Source organism: Archocentrus centrarchus, unplaced genomic scaffold (assembly GCF_007364275.1).
Source record: "Archocentrus centrarchus isolate MPI-CPG fArcCen1 unplaced genomic scaffold, fArcCen1 scaffold_24_ctg1, whole genome shotgun sequence".
NCBI lineage: Eukaryota > Metazoa > Chordata > Actinopteri > Cichliformes > Cichlidae > Archocentrus > Archocentrus centrarchus.
Genome location: NW_022060254.1, coordinates 1626806 through 1646535, shown reverse-complemented (window position 1 = coordinate 1646535; position 19730 = coordinate 1626806). Strand labels below are relative to the sequence as shown.

Genomic DNA, 19730 nt, shown 5'->3' with positions numbered 1-19730 from the left:
ATTAGTGAAAAAAGCTGTTTGGCACAGTTTAAATATACAGATAGATATACAAGCAGTGCATTATAGGACATAGACAGAGCCATGCAAAAAGAGATATTTTTGAGCATTAGTGTCTAATTAAGAAGTAAAGTTAATTTTTATTTCTGTTCCCTTAGCAGTGTTTACTTGATGCTTTTTTTTTTTTTTTTTTTTTGCAGAAGTCATCAGACTCACCCATAAAAAGATGCACAAACACACACACTAGCAAGCAGCTCGTTTTTTAAGCTCATCTTTGCAAGCACACACTCTTACTGTCAAAAAAAAAATCCAAGCCTTTTTAAAATCACGGCATGATTTGAGATAAAGAAGGAAGCACTCTAATCTAGTCATAGTTGTAAATGTCCACCTTGAAGGTTGGCAGTCTTGATTAAGCTTAATGAAGGGCTGCTATTGCTAATGTCTGTTCTCAGATGGGTTTGGCTGGATAGCTTTCCTCCTTGGGTGTTGCTGATACATGATGGAATAGCAGCATGGAGCAATCCAGAGGCTAAAACTGGGAAGTTTCCGTAAAGGAGATTGCATCTGTCTTGTCGACCGTGAAACCTCCGTTGATGTAGGATTTCTTCTCACACTCCTCATCATCCAAAGTGACTTCCAGTGCAAAGGGGTTGGCGACATCCACGTCCGATGTCATGTCCATTCTCTCCAGTTCTCTCTTGGAGAGTTTCTGAACAATACCGGCTCCATAAGCGTCACCAAGAACGTTGATCATAGTGCGGAACCGATCCCTGAAACACACAATTCAGTTAATCCACAGCAGTGCTCCTATGTCCAAATTTAAAGAAGAAAGTGCACAGAAAGACAACAGACAAAAGCTCACAGCAGCCAATCTACAGCAACTATCAGAGTGACATCACTTGCTGGTAATCCAACAGCTGTTAAGACTATCACCATGGTGACAAGCCCAGCGTTAGGGACTCCTGCTGCTCCAATGCTGGCAACTGTGGCTGTAATACTGAAACAGAAAGACACAGTGTCACAAATATGTTCTCATAAATATATATATATATATATATATATATATATATATATATATATATATATATATATATATATATTCCAATTAAAATGTGCAATAAGAAACTAAAGAAAATAAAAATATCTCTGTGTTTAGATTTGGCTAAACCTCCCCTTCACAATCACAGCCTTGCACATGCTAGTTTTAAAGATCAATGTTAAAATCCTGTTCTGACCACTTCCACTTGTGCACCTGTGATGGATGTTGGATATCCGCATTGTGTCAAAACAATAACCCTTCAACTTGAGGCTTGATGTTACAGTGGAGGAGTATGGCGCTTTATGATTGTGGTGGCGTGGCCAAAAAAATCCTTTTTAATGTTGGTTTAATTGTGCACAAAGGAGTGCTGGCATAGTTATACCTGAATTTGTTTGTGCATCAGAGTTGACAATTCAGATCAGTTTTTGTTTATATAACACCAAATCACAACAAGCAGTCGCCTCAAGATGCTTTATATTGTCAGGTAAAGACCCTACACTAATTACAGAGAAAACCCAACACTCAAAACAACCCCCTATGAGCAGCACTTGGTGACAGTGGGAAGGAAAAACTCCCTTTTAACAGGAAGAAACCTTCAGCAGAACCAGGCTCAGGGAGGGGCAGTCATCTGCTGTGACCAGTGGGGGGTGAGGAGAGGGAGACAAGTCAAAAGACATGCTGTGGAAGAGAGCCAGAGATGATTAATAACTAATGATTAAATGCTGAGTGGAGTATAAACAAAATAAATAAGGTGAATGAAAGAGAAACACTCAGTGCATCATGAGAACCCCCCCAGCAGCCTAGGCCTATAGCAGCATAACTAAGGGGTGGTTCAGGGTCACCTGATCCAGCCCTAACTATAGGCTTGATCAAAAAGGAAAGTTTTAAGCCTAATCTTAAAAATAGAGAGGGTGTCTGTCTCCTGAATCCAAGCTGGGAGCTGGTTCCACAGAAGAGGGGCCTGAAAGCTGAAGGCTCTGCCTCCCATTCTGCTCTTAAGTATCTGAGGAACCACAAGTAAGCCAGCAGTCTGAGAGCGAAGTGCTCTGTTGTATGTAAGAAGAAGGATTTTAAATTAAATTCTGGGTTTAACATGGAGACAATGAAGAGAAGAGAAATATGCTCTCTCTTTCTAGTCCCTGTCTGTACTCTAGCTGCAGCATTTTGGATCAGATGAAGGCTTTTCAGGGAGCTTTTAGGACAGCCTGATAGTAATTAATTGTGGTAGACACTGTGTTTCTAAGACTTGTGGGGCCGAGTACAATAACTTCAGTTATTCAGTGAACAACTCTGAACAAAAACAAGGCAGCATGGTGGCATGGTGGTTAGCACTACTGCCTCACAGCTAGAATGACATCTAGGCCTGGGTTTGATTCTACTTTGGCCCGGGCCTCTCTGTGTGGAGTTTGCATGTTCTCCCCGTGTCTGCGTGGGTTTCCTCCCAGAGTCCAAAAACATGCAGTTACTGGAGTTAGGTTAATTGGCTACTGTAAATTGCCCATAGGTGTGAATGGTTGTCTGTCTCTCTGTGTTAGCCCTGTACAGGGTGTACCCTGCCTCTCACCCTGTGTCAGCTGGGATAAGTTTGTGTCACATCTAAAGGTTACATCAACAGTAATAACCAAATCTTACTCAAGAGTTTAATAAAATGTGCCATAAGTCCAAGTTGCTTTTGGCTTTTCACTGTTTTATTGTTCAAAACACTCAATTTGAGATCGATCAAGAAGCAGATAACTCGATGACACTAATGAGAAGGGTGGTACTGAGATCTGGACTTCAGCAAAGAGGCTGGTTTCAGGGCAGTGGTTGACATGCTGAAAATGTCACGTATTAGCAGTCACTTAGTCTTGACCTCAGTTGGTTCTTGTTTAAGCTCATGACAGAGAATCTGTGCTCACACAAATATGTGGTGCAGAATAAGCTCAGCATTTTCTTAGCAAATGTTCACATGTTACTAAGAAATGATCAGACAGGAGGGGGCCTTCAGGGAATACTGTTAAGTCTTCAGTTTCTATGCCATATGTCAGGACAAGATCCAGAGTATGATTAAAGTGGTGGGTGGGCTCCTTTACAGTTTGAGAGAAGCCAATTGAATCTAATAATAGATTAAATGCAGTGTTGAGGCTGTCATTCTCAGCATCTACATGGATGTTAAAATCACCCACTATAATGATTTTATCTGAACTGAGCACTAAATCAGATAAAAAAGTCTGAGAAATCAGACAGAAACTCTGAGTAAGGACCAGGTGGATGATAGATAATAACAAATAAAACTTTGAATTTCCCAGTTAGGGTGGACAAGACTAAGAGTCAGGCTTTCAAAAGAATGAAAACTTTGTCTGGGTCTTTGATTAATTAATAAGCTGGAATTGAAGATTGCAGCTAATCCTCCTCCTCGACCTGTGCTTCGAGCATTCTGACAGTTACTGTGACTCGGGGGTGTTGATTCATTTAAACTAACATATTCATCCTGCTGTAACCAGGTTTCTGTAAGGCAGAATAAATCAATACGTTGATCAATTATTAAATCATTTACTAATAGGGACTTGGAAGAGAGAGACCTAATATTTAACAATCCACATTTAATTGTTTTATTCTTTAGTGCAGTTGATGAAGCTGTATTATTTATTGTTTTTGAATTTTTATGCTTAAATAGCTTTTTGCTGATTTTAGCTTTGGTTTTTGGTGGTCTGGGAGCAGGCACCGACTCTACAGGGATGGGGTTTTGGGGGGATGGCAGGAGGAGAGAAGCTGCAGAGAGGCGTGTAAACTCTGCTTCCTGCTCTCAATCCTAGATAGTCATGATTTGGGGGATTTAATAAATTCAAACAAATTTCTAGAAATGAGAGCTGCTCCATCCAAAGTGGGATGGATGTCACCTCTCCTAACAAGATCAGGTTTTCCCCAGAAAGTTTGCCAATTATCTATGAAGCCCACGTTGGTTTTTTGGACACCACTCAGACAGCCAGCGATTCAAGGAGAACACGCGGCTAAACATGTCGCTCCTGGTCTGATTGGGGCCAGTGTGGTTGGCTTAACCAGGTGTCATCTCTGCTGACGTGAATTATTATTTTACCAAATCTATGTTTAGCCTTAGCCAGTAGTCTCAAATTTTCTTCTAAGTCGCCTGCTCTGGCCGCTGGAGGACATTTGTCTATGGTTGCTTCACATTTCATGTTTCTCAAAACAGAGTCACCAATAAATATTTTGTGTTCCTCAGCAGGTGTGTCACAGAGTGGGTAAAAAACATGAGTGGGTTGGTGGTGTTCTTACCAAGAACAACAAATTCACATTATGCAACAATGTGTGTCAAAACGAAAATGGTAGAATGCTGCTCGTTTATTTGCTGACCTGATGTACTACATCTGGTTTTGAACATTAATCAAGATTAACTTGAAATTTAAGGATTTTGGAATCTAGTTCATGAGCAAAGGCAGACTGAAGTGGGAGACGGGTGGACAGATGTAGTGTCTGCTGTGATGTGGACATTATAAAGCGCTGTTCCGGTCAAGTGAGTATGAAACTAAAGCTGTTGAGTTGTCAATAAATCAAGAGCTTTGCTTTGATTTATTGACCAGCAAATCAACAAATCAATTCCCAGTGAAAATTGTGGAATATTTGACCTATGGCCACTAGCTGTGGTCAATGACCAAAAGAATAAGATTATGGATACAAGTGGCAGAAATGAACTTCCTCTGCAGGTTGTCTAGGCTCAATCTTAGAGACAGGGTGAGGAGCTTGGTCCTTCGGACATCAGGCAAGAATTACTGGATGCCTCGTAGGTGAAGTTTTTTGACCAATGACATGCTGGAGAGATTGACTCTCAGGTGGTTTGGGAACACCTCCGTATACACCAGGGAGAGCCGGAGGAAGTTCCTGAGGAGTAGAAACTCCAGCCTTCTCTTTTCAGACTGGATGGGCGGGTGACAAGTGCCTGACAATAAATGATGACCTGTTTTATCTACACATCCAACAAGAAAACTGCTACATATAGAATCCAGGTTTCCCTCTCATTGGTCTACACAGCAATGCCGTTTCCTTAGAAAAACACATGCATAAAGCCAGTGCAAATTACAATTAACAGGCTGCACTTAAGTTATTTATAGATTACTTGCACCCAGGGTGTGATGTGTGGAAATCACACACACACAATTTTGGGTCGTCTGTGAAAATCAGTTTCTGATTTGACTGATGTTTGCATTGTAGACTGTTTCAAGTTGCAGCACACCTAGCATCGTTATTCCATCTGTTTGTTTGTGTTGCTCTCGGTCGATTGCTCTGGTCATGATAATAATGGGTGGTTGTGAACTCCTCTATTTAGATTTCATTAGTTCAGAATTTTGGCTTAAAAGCAGAACATTACCAAGCCCTTAGTAACATGCAGGTTAGCTCTGTGGTCAGTCACATTTTAGCAGTATCCTTTAAGGCTGCTAATGTTTACAGGTTTTATACATCTACATGCAGCTGTAGTTGCAGTTGACAAATTTCTGCTCTAGTGAACAATAATGTTGTATTTTACAATGCGCAGTAACATCGATGTACCTGATGGTAACAATCTGGCCCACGTCTAGTGCATAATCATTCAGCTGGGCGATGAAGATGGCAGCCACTGCCTCGTACAGTGCTGTGCCATCCATGTTAATGGTTGCACCCACGGGGAGAACAAAGCGGGTGATCCTCTTGTCAATGCAGTTGTTCTCCTCAGCACACTGAAAGGTGACAGGGAGGGTGGCAGAGCTGGAAGACAGAACGAGAGCCATGACTAATTAATAAGTAAATATTTTTCTAAAAAGTATCCTTGTTGCCTGGAATTAAATATTTGGGAAGATGTTCTTTCTGCCTGACTAGTGTAATTATTTGAATATGTAAAATACAACTTTGCAGGCAGTCTGAGGATTCTGACCTGGATGAGATCATAAGAGCAGTCACCAGTGCCTGAGCCATTCCCAGTGTGAACTTGTATGGGTTCTTCCTCACAATGACAAAGAAGATGAGTGGCAGACAGATGGTGGCGTGGATAGCTAGACTGAGGGACAAAGTACACAGAGTTATAGAATTACAATTACAAAGCAAAATATTAGAAGAAGTAGAAATACGCTACAGTGCCAAAAGTATTTGTTTGTCTGCCCTCACACTTATATCCCTGCCAGCACACATAGGTGGGCCCCATATGGGATAAGTAAGGGCAAACATTATGGGCCCCATAAGGTTTTGTCCACAGTTTCCATGGTGGCCCTACAGGGGTTTGCCTAGATAGATTGTAACAGGCCCTGAATATGTGTTCACTGGGACCCAGATGGTTGACTTACATGGGGCCTACAGTATGCATAGCCCATGCATGCATGGACCATCTGGGTCCATCTGGAATTCGGTGAGCTCCTGAGATTGGCCCATTCTTTCACAAATGTTTGTCTGCATGCCTAGGAGCTTGATTTATACATCTGTGGCCATGAAAGTGATTGGAACACCTGAATTCAATGATTTGGATGGTGAGTGAGTACTTTTGGCAATATAGTGTAGGTGCACTCTTGAGAGTTGATAAATGAACAGACACAACTTCAGGACTGAGCAAGAATTTTTAGGCTACTTTAACCATTTAACCATTTATAATTATTTAAACTTTTCTAAGAAATCATATTTTTCTATAATTTCTGGCAGCCAATTCGAAATACTTCACTATCCATGAGCCTTGCTTACTTTGCCATTGGAAAGAAGTTAAAGTCAAAGAGAAGTGCCTGTGAATTCAAAATGCTTCAGTGACCTAAAACACTTTAAAGTTTCCATATACATAATTCAATTTAATGGGATTTTGTCATCTTGAGGTATCTGTTGCCATTTCAAGATATTTTCTACTGTATGGTAATCAGAGAGAACCCCAGTGATCCTATGAGTAAAGGAATTTAATGCAATATGAATGAACATGAAGGGACTGTTACTTGGGATCAATGTTTTCTTAACACCAATCAAACAATGAATGATTAACTAATGTGGATGCCTTTCTGGGGTATTACACAAAGCAGAGGCATTAGCTAACAGTCACTCTATTGTCTTGGAGTAATTTTTTGACCAGGATATGTCCTGTAAGTCACACATTAGACAAATCTACAGGACTGCCTTCTTTCATCTGTGCGATGTTGTCAAAATTAGAAACATCCTTTCTCAGAATTATCATCATATTTCTACCATGTCTGATACCCTCCATTGGCTCCTAACAGAATCCATCCAAAATCCTTCTCGTCACATACAAAGTCCTGGATGATCAGGCGCCATCATATCTTGAAAATCTTATCCCAAAAGAGCACGTCACTCTCAGAGTGCAGGCTTACTTGTGCTTCCTAGAGTTTCTAAAAGTAGAATGGGAGCAGAGCATTCAGCTGTCAGGCCCCTCTCCAGTAGAACCAGATCCCAGTTTGGATTCTGGACACAGTCACCCTCTATACCTCTATGATTTTTGCCCAGGTTTTCTTGTTAAAAGGGAGTGCTTCCTTCACACCATCATGCTTTATCCTAGAAGAATTTCTGATCATTGGAGTTCTCTCTTTAATATCATAGGGCTTTTATCTTAAAATATAAACACCTTGAAATTAAAGTAGTTGTAAACTGGCTTTACAAATGTGTATAATTTTTTGCTATTTTATTTTATTCTATTGAATTTTAGTTTTTAGTTTAGTTATTTGTTCTTACTCATCCTTTTCATTTTTTCTCTGTATTGAGCTGCTGTAATGCACAAATTTCCCCGTCGTGGGATCATTAAAGTTTTATCTTATCTTATCTTATCTTATCTTTACTTTAAAAAAAAAAAAAAGTACTTAAGTAAATTAAAGTGTAGTGGTGTGCAGACACAGATGTTAGATATGCAGTATATTATGTTAAAACAATTTGTAATCTGAGAGCACAGAGTAAATGTTTTTCAAACAGTTTTATTCTCAGAGGGAAGGGGAGGATTAGTCACTGTACAGACACGCTGCAGACATGCTTCAATTCTTCTTCCTGAGGTGCACGGCTGTTTCAAATGACCATACTAGAATCTAATTTTGTGATATTTAATTTTTGCACAGCCCCCTGTGCATACTCAGTGTAATAATCACTGACTGTAGCTTTGACTTTGTAGCTAGTGACTGTAACACCTTCCACTTCTTACAGCCCTAATGCGATTTTTGATCCACACTAATAGCCAATCCATACATGCTGATAAAAGGCTTTGAGTTAAGGATCAGATCACTTCTCAACAGATTTCAGCTACACTGATTCTAAACAGGCAGGTGTGCAGAGTGTTGTCTCAACTTTGATGTTCAGTTTAATTTTTCTTTAATAAGCATTGTATGCTGCATTAGGAACCAGAAAACGATGTCACACGAACCACTCAGAACCCTCTGGCCTAGCCTAGAGGGCTTTATAGTACAGCCTTTAATTGTGTCTCTTAGATTTAGAGGTATGAGCGGATCTTTCATTACTGCATCTTGCAGGTTGAGCAGTTTTAAATGTCCTTGGCCTTTATCAGTGCCCACACAGAGCTCAGCTTTTACTGTACACAGGAGGGTGAATTGGCCGAAATGTCAGCCATAAAGCCCAGTGTCTGGAACAGGCGGCCTGTTCCGGAGTAATGGGAAAGCTTACCCACTCAGCACTGTCACCATATAAAGACCCATCTTCCTGAAGATCTCCCAGTCTTCTACCTCGATGATTTTAGCAGCAATAAGGAACAGGATCCCTGCTGGCATGTAACTAAAAAGACACAAAGTTAACGGTGGACTACAGCTGAAATATGTTGGTTAATAGTTCAATCTTTAATAGTCAATCACTCAATTAATCTGTTGATTTTCACTGAAGCCATAAATTTTTTGTTGTTTTTTATGGTACTATATCCTGTATGAGTCTTGGTTTGAAAAAAACTTACCCAGTCCATTCACTGACTCTTTGTAGGTGTTTCTCAGCAGATGGAGCGGCCATCCAAAATTCAACATTTAAGGGTTTTAGGAACTTTGACTAGGTCAGAATGGCTGTGAGCGTGCTTTCAGCTACGTTCTAAATTCACGTCTCCTTCTCAACTCTGTAATTATCCTGAATCCCATGACACAGCAAACACACATCTGTGATCACACTGCTGTCCAAATAGTTGTTGCAACAACAGCTGCCAGCTAGTATTTCACATCTGCGCTACTACTGCGCTAGCATTACTATTATATTAACATTATTATTATTAATAAGTTATAAGTAGATTACACCATTGGGTAGTTACACTTAAGGTTTAGTCCAAAAGCACTTTTTGGAATACATTTGAAAGCCATTGCTAATAAAAACATCGTTAGGAAATACATATTTTGTTAAACCCTCCCCTGTCAGTTCTTCACTATTGGTCCAAATGAAAGCTTTTTCTTTTGTAGGAAAGTCTCTAATATGGCAGTCCCAATTAAGTAGGTTGGATGAAATAATTAAACCGTACAGGAAAGTTTTCACCATCCCATTCATCCATTTTCTTATCCACTTAGCCCTGCCAGAGACTGAGTTATCCCTGAGAGAGACTAGAAACCCATCCAAGGCACACCCTGCCTCCTGCCCAATTGAAAAATATTCAAAAGATCAGTTAATTAGCCTAGGTTTCACCATGTAGTTTTTTTTGTTTTTTTTTTTTTATCTTTGTGTACCTTTAGAGGCCCATGGGAGTGTATTGGTGTAGTATACATACCACATAATTATCTGGACCAGTTTCATGGTTGCTTCATTTAGGGCATTGAAAAAATCCAGGAGAATTCGACCCTTTTCTCCCATTTTCCCAATGACGAGGCCAAACACAACACAGAACACAATAAGCCCCAAAACATTGATTCCATCTGAATATGCGCCGACAATTTTATATTCCTTTGTGATGTTCTGCCAAGAGAAGAAAAAAAAAAAAAAAAAGACACAACTCATTCATTTACCAAACATCAGGCCAGGAGTCTACTTTCACAACTGCATTAGCGGACTCTAAAGATCCATTCATGAGCTCTGCAAATGTCAGCATTACAGCTGACTGACCTGTGGCTGCTTATAACTCATTTTTGGGCCTTCCGATCCATTTAATGAGATACTGGCTGCCAGGTGCCGAAACATGAAACTAGTGTGTAGTAGGTGGATTAACAAAGACACACTGTTCTCATGTCACCAGTGTCTAACAGAACACGCTGGTGGACATTGGTGCAATTTTACTTGCTTGACAAAAAAATACACACTATTAAGTTGCCAACTATAATTAATATACCTACCTCCATCATGGTCATGATAGTCGGTGTGAGAGAGGGCACTGTGGTGGTGTTCACAGAACGTTTTGGAGGCTCCAGTTCTTTGCGCTTTGTTTTATACTAGAGTGGAATTGTACATATTTCACAGTGTCAGAATTACACTCCTATAACAACATACTGATTAATCACCAGACTCTAGTGTAGATTAGGGTGACAGGTTAATATACTATATTCCCAAAAGCATTTGCTCATCTGCCTTCACACACATATGAATTTGATGGGCATCCCATTCTTAATCCATGTGGTTTTATTTAACCTTTGCAGCTATAACAGCTTCAACTCTTCTGGGACGGTCATCCAGGTCGTTACTTCTCGACCTGGATGACCTCTAATTTCCTGCTTCTAAATTCACATAAAACAGAGGTTACCTAAAAATCTTAGAAACATCAGGATATGTCCTTCAGTGCACATAATAAAGAAATATTTAAGACTGCTTTCTTGCATTTGCACAGTATCTCTAAAACTAGAAACATCCTGCTGAAAAGCTAATTCAGCATGAATTTATTACTTCTAGGGTGGACTATTGTAATTCACTATTATCAGGCTGTCCTAAAAGCTCCCTGAAAAGCCTTCAGCTGATCCAAAATGCTGCAGCTAGAAAGAGAGAACAGATTTCTTCCATATTGGCTTCTCTTCATTGGCTCCCTGTTAAATCTAGAATAGAATTTGAAATCCTTCTCCTCACATACAAGGTCTTGAATAATCAGGCCCCATCTTATCTCAAAGACCTCATAGTCCCATATCACCCCAACAGAGCACTTCACTCTCAGACTGCTGGCTTACTTGTGGTTCCTCGGATACTTAAGAGTAGAATGGGAGGCAGAGCCTTCAGCTTTCAGGCGCCTCTTCTGTGGAACCAGCTCCCAGCGTGGATTCAGGAGACAGACACCCTCTCTATTTTTAAGATTAGGCTTAAAACTTTCCTTTTTGATCAAGCCTATAGTTAGGGCTGGATCAGGTGACCCTGAACCACCCCTTAGTTATGCTGCAATAGGCCTAGGCTGTATTTCTTTTTCACTCACCTCTTTTAACTCTGTGTTCCTACACCACTCTGCATTTAATCGTGAGTTAGATGAATAAATCTCTGACTCTCTTCCACAGTGTGTCTTTTGTCCTGTCTCTCTCCCCTCAAACCCAACCAGTCGCAGCAGATGGCCGCCCCTCCCTGAGCCTGGTTCTGCTGAAGGTTTGTTTCAGTTAAAAGGGAGTTTTTCCTTCTCAAATGCTTGCTGAAGAAATTTCATGACTGGAGTTGATGCACAGGTGGCATCATGGTACCATGCTGGAATTCACTGCGGTCTTGAGAGCGACCCATTCTTTCACAAACGTTTGCAGAAGCAGTCTGCATGTGGAGGTGCTTGGTTTTATACACCTGAATTTGATGATTTTCACCAGTGAGTGAATCCTTTTGGCAATGTAGTGTATGTGCAGAGAGTAGAATGGACGGTGGATGGTTTTTGTCTTACCTGCTGAAAACAAGCTTGCACCAGATTCTCAGGAAACATGTTTCTGTTGATGGGAAAAGTGGAGGTTGAGAGTGAACAGAAGAAGTTGATGTGTACCATGATCACTGGTGATTCGTTGCGACAACTTTTAAATGCTTTTCATAATCACAAACAGGTAATGAATGTGTTGGACTTCAAAATTTAGCTACAACACTAAGCTTTCATCAAAGGTCTGCCATCAGAAAAGCTGTGGCGGAATTTTGCTTTCAGTCAATTCTGTCCATTGTTTTCAATGGAAGTAATAAATTAAATAAAAGTCTGATATGTGATTCTAAGAGTTCTGAAATTAAAAGCCTACCTATGCTACCAACAAAATATTTGTGGGATTATAAACTCCCCTGTTTTCTGACAATCTAAATCTTCCCAAGGTAACCTGCTGAGATGACACAGCTTTTGAGTTACTGTAACTTTAAGAAACTGACCGACCCCCAAATCAAATCAAAATCAGCCTTCATGCTTTTGTTCTTGTACAAATCTTTTGGTCTTTTCTGGTTTTATTTCAACATTTTCACTATCTTAATATTCCTGAAACATTTGCAGCTTTACGTGGAGAGAAACTCACCTAAGCAGGTCCAAGAGTGTGTCGACTGTGGTAACGTTAGGGGTGGTCCCAGCTCTGTCAATGTACTCAGCTGTCTGAGACATGCCTGGTTTGATAGTCATCACTAAAATAATTCCTGTCGAGAGAGACGCCACTTAGAACGCTGCGATGTGGATTTACAGTAAAGTAGTGGGATTTGTAAAGACAGCATCACTGAAAATGACATATTTTGATTGACTTTTTAATATTAAAGCTATCTAAAATAAAATGAGATGAGGAAAATATAAACTCACCAAGAACAACTGCAATGATAGTTGTTGAGAAGTAATAAATAACAGCTCGCAGACCTATCTTTCCTGACACCTCGGAGTCTAAGGCTGCAACACCTGTTGACAAAAAAAAAAAAAAACACAATTACTGTATTTAAACCGAAGGGTCACCCTACCAAGTGTCACAGGACACAGCTGGAAAAAAAAAAAAAAAAAAAAAAGTCAAATTTGTTTCTGTACATTCAACAGGGAAAATATTTACAGATTTATGGATGATGAAATCATAGACACAACACTACAAACCCAGATGCTCCACTGCTTACAGGCTAATGTAGTAAACTGCATTTATATCATGACTATTTATGCATATAGTAATCATTTGACTGCAGTTTAGAATAAAAATGATACAGTGATTTACAACCTTTGAAGGATGCTGATAAATCTCAAAAATTAAGTTTTTATAGCCCATCAGTACATTTAAAGTTTACTGAACAAATATTGAAAAAAATGGTCATATATTGTTGCAAAAACCAACTGAATAATTAGATTTAAAAAATATATAGCAAAAAGGCGTGGCGAAGCCATGGAGAATGTTATGCTGCCTGTAACATTATTCAGTGTGACTGGTTTGGTGGTGGGTCAGTGATGGTCTGGGGAGCTTATCCAGGGAGGGACGCACAGACCTCTACAGGCGAGGCAGCGGTACCCTGAGTGCCGTTAGGTATCAGGATAAATTCCTTGGACCCATTGTCAGACCCTACTCTGGTGCAGTGGGTCCTCGTGTGGTAAGAGTATGCAGGCAGTTCCTGGAGGATGAAAGAACTTGACTGGCCCCCACGCTCGCTTGACGCTCACTTGACCTAAGTCCAAAAGAACACCCCTGCAAAGTTATGTTTCGATCCATCCGACACTGGCAGGTTGCACCTCAGACTGTCCAGGAGCTCAGTGTTACCCGGGTCCAGATCTGGGTGGAGGTTGATCATTTTAATTTCCATCAAACAATGTGGCAACCTTGCGCTCCTAACACATTACCCAGTCTGTATCAGTTTAGATATCAAGCAGGAGTTTTTTTTCCCATTGAGATCTGACGTGTTTTCAAAGTCTTCTTTTAAATTTCTGAGGCGTATATTATAAATATAATATAATGAGTAGTGTAGCAAATTGCTTTCTACAGGGATTATTGCATTACTTAAAAAAGGTAAACAATAAACTGCAATGCATTACACTTTACTCGCATTAGAGTATTGTTTTGTTTTTGTTTCAGACCTTTCATTTTCAGTCATTGTTTGGTTACATTGAGGCAACAAACTTACTTGGTTACTACTATCCTACTTGGGATAAGAAAAAGATGATTTAAGTTAAATTTGTTAAATATTCTTTTTTACATATAGGCATGGCAAAATGTTACACTGACACAACATCCTGTCTGGAACCAGTAGGTCTATTAAAAACTTTGACTGGACAATATCTGTAGAGATTTTGCAGTTATTCAAATGACCACACGAGGTTACCTTTGTGTGATTAACAATAATTAAAGAGCATTATGTGCACCTTCAGATAAACTAATAGATGAGAGGCTAATTGGAATGACTGCAAATGGAATCATTGTTACGGAAGCTATAAACCGCCTGCATACACATAGCAGTCAGATGGGCCATTAACAGAATGAGTAATTATATTGAGGACTTTGCAGTGAACTAATGTGACCAGTGCTTGGTTTCCCACTGAAAACCCAAATGTTCAGCTATCAGAAGGTTGTGTTAAAGGCTTACATTTATTTATTGGTACAAGAATAACATTTCATTTTTGGAATTGTGTCCCAAAACATATAGAATCAAATCAAATCCTTTTTATTTATTTAAGGCCAGTTCACAACTATTGTGCCAGTGTGTTTATACAGTAAGGTAAGGACCTTACAGTATTAGAAATTATAAAGAGAACCCCAATATTGTTTTCATTGCATCTTGCATTGTATGCATAAACAATGTAATTCTGAAGAGTTTTAACATCAGGGCAGCACGGTGGTTAGCACTGCTGCCTCACAGCTACAATGACATCTAGAAGGTCCTAGGTTCAATTCCACCTTGGCCTCTCTATGTGGAGTTTGCACGTTCTCCCCGTGTCTGCGTGGGTTTCCTCCCACAGTCCAAAGACATGCAGTTACTGGGGTTAGGTTAGCCATAGGTCTGAATGGTTGTCTGTCTCTCTGTGTTGGCCCTGCGACAGGCTGGCGACCTGTACAGGGTGAACAGCATTTTTGCTCTCATTTGACAGTGGCAAAGAGAGCATCAATATGCAGTTATCTTTACTGGATACAGACAGCAAGGGGTTAAACTGTACACACACTCATGGCTTCTCTTTAATGGACATTTTTGGTTTATCATTAAGTAGGTACAGAAGTAAATGAATAATTTGGTCATTTTTGACCAGTATGCAAACAGAGACTTTGTACTTGACTGGTGCTCACCCTCAGCAAACCATCTAGTGATTTGTTGGTTCTGTTGACTGGTATGGACCTGTGCTGCTGTGCAGTAGTCTTAATCAAGTTACCTGTTATCATACTTGAAATGATGAGAGGAAGAATGACCAACTTCAGCATTCGCATTAGGATCTCTCCTGGGAAGCCAAAGTACTGCTTGTGGAGATGGGAGAGTGATGCATACTCTCTGACCACAACACCCAGACTGATCCCTGAAACAACCAGAGATGCACAGCAAAATCACGGTTTCAGCTAAAAAAAAAAAACTAGAATTATCAAAGAGTGCAAATCACGGAACAAACATTTATGCTGGTGATATGTATAATATGAAACAGGGTAGACAAGCACAGTTGGCATTTTGTCACCTAAACAAATGCAGAATTGCAACTGCAGAGCAACTTTCACCATAACCATACCATGTATCCTTTGGTCTAGTTCAGTACACAAAACCACAATCATGGGGAGGACTGCTGACTTTACAGACGATGATAATCGATACCCTCCATGAGGAGGGTAACCCACAGCAGGGGGCACAGAGTGCTGTTTCAGAGCATATAAACTGAGAGTTGACTGAAAGGGAAAAGTGCAGTAGAAAATGGTACAGCCATGAGAGCATTGTCAAAAAAAATAAATAAAGTAAATTCAAGAACTTGGGAGAGCTTCACAAGGAGTGGACTGCGGTTGGTGTCAGTGCATCAGGAGCTACCATGCACAGACATATTCAGGAAAGGGGCTACAACTGTTGCATTTCTAATATGGAGGCACTCCTGAACCACAAACGTCAGGAAGCATTTTATCTGTACTAAGGAGAAAAAAATCAGGACTGTTGCTGAGTGGGCTGAAGTCATTTCATTTCACTTGGAAATCAAGGTCCTAGAGTGTGAAATCTACTAGAGAGCTTAGAGCACTTTGTCCTTCTATCTGCTGAAGCTTTATGGAAATGCTGATTTCCAACAGGACTTCACACCTGCTCACAGTGCCAAAACTACATCATGTTATCACCGTGCTCGATTGGCCAGCCAGCCAACCTGCCTGACCTGAACCCTATAAGGAGTCTGTGGGGAGAGATGAGAAATACCCGACCCAAAAATACAGACAAACTGAAGGCCACTGTCAAAGCAACTTGGGCTTCAGTAACTCCTCAGCAGTGCTGTGCCGCATTGCATCAGTGGAGTTATTTGTGGTAAAGGAACCCCAACCAAGTATTGAGTGTTTAAATGAACATACTTTTCAAAAGATGGGCAGGTTACATTTTTTTTTTAATTGATCCTAAGAAATATTCAATAATTTGAGATACTGGATTTCTGACTTTCATCAGCTATAAGCCATATGCAAGTGTTTGGTTACTTTGGATAGGTCAAGCAAACTGTAGCATGTGTAAAAAAAAAACAAAAAAAAAACATGTTGTTCCAACTTTGTCCCATATGCAGAAACGGTCTATTTCTGAACAACACTTGTTGTTGACATCAGCTTAATTGGAATAAGTGTGTGTTTCAAAAGGAGCTTTGTGTTCTGTATTTCCCGTTTTAACTGACATGCACTCCAAACTTCAAACATCATAAAAACTGCTTGTAACATAACTACATAACTAAACCCATGAATCATAACAGCCCTATACTGTAATACATAACTGGCTTCTTTTTCACACACTAACACAGCCCACAATTTCAGGGCTGTTACCCACAGATGCATCTGTTTTAATTAAATATCAAACAAATGCACTTGTTCACTTGGGCTTAGTCACTGATTTCGAGTCATACTGAGTGAAACATGAAGTCCATTTTGTCAAGTTTCAGAAAGAAGGATTATCCCAGGGATACTCATCAGCTATAGACTTATAATTGACAAGTTATTAGCCAATGAATGTGTTTTCAAGGTCAGCTCCACCACTTGCTCATCAAAACACCAAATGGTAATAGTGAAGTGAGTGATGTCATCTACTGTTCATCTTTTATACTGTTTGTGTCTGCAGCCCACATATCTAGTTTTTATTTTCACAAATTAAGTTTTGCTTAGTACTTGGAACCAGCATCATTTCATCCCCCCCTTTCATAAATTTAAAATAAAAATCCCGGGAAAAAGACTGTTCAGTGTGAACCAATAAGAGTAAAAGAATAATGCTGGATGGCCAATGTTACTGCTGCTGGAATATAAACTCTGCCCTCAACCTCCAGGACATGAGAACCTCTATAAATACAGCATCACTGGGACCTGACCCACTAAATTACAAAATATGTGATAGTCTTTAGTCTTCAAAAAGAATATCCTAAAATTATTATGTTCAGCAAATCTACAAAAAAGACAAAAACATTTAGAAATTCACAAGCAAAAAAAAAAAAAAAAGACCTGAAAAGCTGGAATTAAATTGCTTTCAATTTGCGGTGTCCTTCAGGGAAGGCAGGAGAGCCACAGAGGAAGGTCTAAAATCAGCTAGCAGTCACAGGCTACAATAAATAACTGGAGAAGCAGCGGCTCTGACACACTCATGCTCATGGAGACAGTTCAAGTACTTAAGGCAGTCATGCAGTTAATACCAAAGATCATTCTCCTCCTCAGTCATAATTCAGCCAGATCTCATGGATTTAGAGCCACATTCTTCACACATATACATCTCTGATGTTGGGGGTGGCTGTGACTCAGGAGGTAGAGCAGGTCATCTACTAATCGAAAGTTTGGCGGATCGATCCCTGGCTGCTTGATGTATTCATCAGAGTGTGAATGTGTGCATGAATGTTAGGTAGAAAGCACTTAGATGCAGAAAAAAGTGTTGTATGAATGTGTGTGTGTGTGAATGGGTGAATGCAAACGTGTTGTATAAAGCCCTTTGAGTGTTCAAAGTAGAGTAGAAAAGTGCTATATAAGAACTAGCCCATTTCCCATTTTACCATGAAAGGAAACAGGCTGCTTTGAATCACAACACTGCATGAGAATAATTTCTTTTTACAGTACAGTACGCACCCAGACGTTCCTCGTGATCAAAAACATATACCAAAATCCCACTTCCATAATATGGGACCATTTATAGTGTTAAACTCCCATATACATGCAGTCTCTTGTAATAAATTAACCAGTTAATTAATTAATTAATTGCACGGCACAATAATAAAGGCTCATGGTTGTTATTTTTCCATAATGCAATGAGAGAATTCTCCTCATGTGGTGCTCCACAGGGGTCAGTTCATGTTCCTGTTTTATTCTCTATATGCTTCCCATGGGTCACATGATGATCTACGAATATACAAATTAATAAGTTCCACGCAAATCTTGTTTCTCTGATATTAAATGTCACAAAGTATAACAAAGTGTTACACAAAAAAGAGAGAATAATTATGATTATTAAAAAAAAATACAACTATTATTTTATAATGTCATTGAAATTTTAAGTACCATAAAGGAGTTATGTTCTGAAAACATGGCCAAACTACACTGTACAATATATTGTACTTTAATGCTGCAAAGTACTATGAATCAAGTCCAAACACAGATCTAATAACATCTGGAGATCCTGAAGTCTCAGATCTGCTTTGTTTGGTTGGTCTTCCACATTTGGGTCCTGCAGATGTAGAATGACACTATTTATTTGAGTTTTTAGGTTTATATCCTCTCGTTTATATGAGTGTTTCTGCAGGATTGTGCGACTGTGTTCCCCAATGCTGCAAGAAAGCTCAGCTAGCCGTTTCCCCCTCGGTCCACTCTTAAGCTAAACCAAGCTAAAACGTCCTGACTCCTGCTTCGCAGACCCGGGACTGGCATCTTCTCAGCTCTCTCTCCAAACGATGCATACTTTTAATTTTCTTAGCTCCAAGGGGTTATCAAATATACACGAAATGTACTTGAATAATAGGTAACATATGCGCGTGTGATCCACACTGGGTTAGTAATATAAACCGGGATTTTTAACTCTGTATCAGCTCATGATAGGTTAACACATCTGAAAAGGCATTTAAACTCTAAATTACATACATTTGAAGCATTTATGTGCACTGCGCTGTCTCAGCGTCGGTATCCTCACACAGCCCCATCAGCTGTCATTTTAGTCTGGTCACGTTTGGCTGAGACACATCCAGACACACAAGAACAGAGGCTGCGTCTCCTGTAACACCACAATGAACAGCCATCCTCCAGTCTGCACTGGGACACGAAATTAAAAAACACACTGCATGTACCCTCAGTCAGCACCCATTGTATTACTACTGTTTAGCTAATGCACAAGTCAGCAGCAGAGTACAACACTGAGAGGACGGGATGGAAACATAAACAACAATTAAGATAAGAAAACAAAAAATGACATCAGTGAAGACTCAGCAGATATTAAGGGGCTTCCACGTACCGAGCACCACTGATAAAATCGTAGCAATTAGAAGCCAATTCCTCTTCAGCGAGGCTTTGAAATTCACGCCCCGTCGCTCCTTGTTGCCCATCATATCCATTTTTTTTTTGTTTGTTTTTTTGTTGTTGTTTTTCCCCCCCTTCCCCCGAAAAGGGAAGAAACAACAATGACCCTTGTGGGGGACACAAAAGACTCCTGCAGCCTAAATGTCAGATGGAGCTGAGCCAACGCAGGACGGAGGAGCAGCCGCGCTGCTACGGCGAAGGATGCAGCCGTCAGACGCTGCTGA

The 19730-nt window shown here is 40.0% G+C and overlaps 1 protein-coding gene across 1 annotated transcript; it reads right to left on the bottom strand.

Moving 5' to 3' along the window:
• Nucleotides 1-172: 172 nt before the first annotated feature.
• Nucleotides 173-19730, bottom strand: slc1a1 (solute carrier family 1 member 1). Its single transcript, XM_030723303.1, has 12 exons — nt 19442-19730; nt 15183-15323; nt 12657-12749; nt 12385-12499; nt 11784-11826; nt 10282-10377; nt 9723-9907; nt 8654-8761; nt 5940-6062; nt 5579-5773; nt 860-994; nt 173-767 (listed from the first exon to the last, which is right to left on the bottom strand). Exons 1-12 carry the CDS (start codon nt 19539-19541, stop codon nt 527-529), a joined length of 1575 nt encoding a protein of 524 aa, XP_030579163.1. The 5' UTR covers nt 19542-19730; the 3' UTR covers nt 173-526.

Bases quoted from the DNA above. Each gene is read 5' to 3' on its own strand.
- slc1a1 (XM_030723303.1), bottom strand. From the start codon at position 19,541: ATGGATATGATGGGCAACAAGGAGCGACGGGGCGTGAATTTCAAAGCC. The intron at 11,827-12,384 runs GTGAGTTTCTCT...TCCCATCAACAG, and splicing joins ACACTCTTGGACCTGCTTAG to AAACATGTTTCCTGAGAATC. The intron at 9,908-10,281 runs GTAGGTATATTA...TTCTCTTGGCAG, and splicing joins CTATCATGACCATGATGGAG to AACATCACAAAGGAATATAA.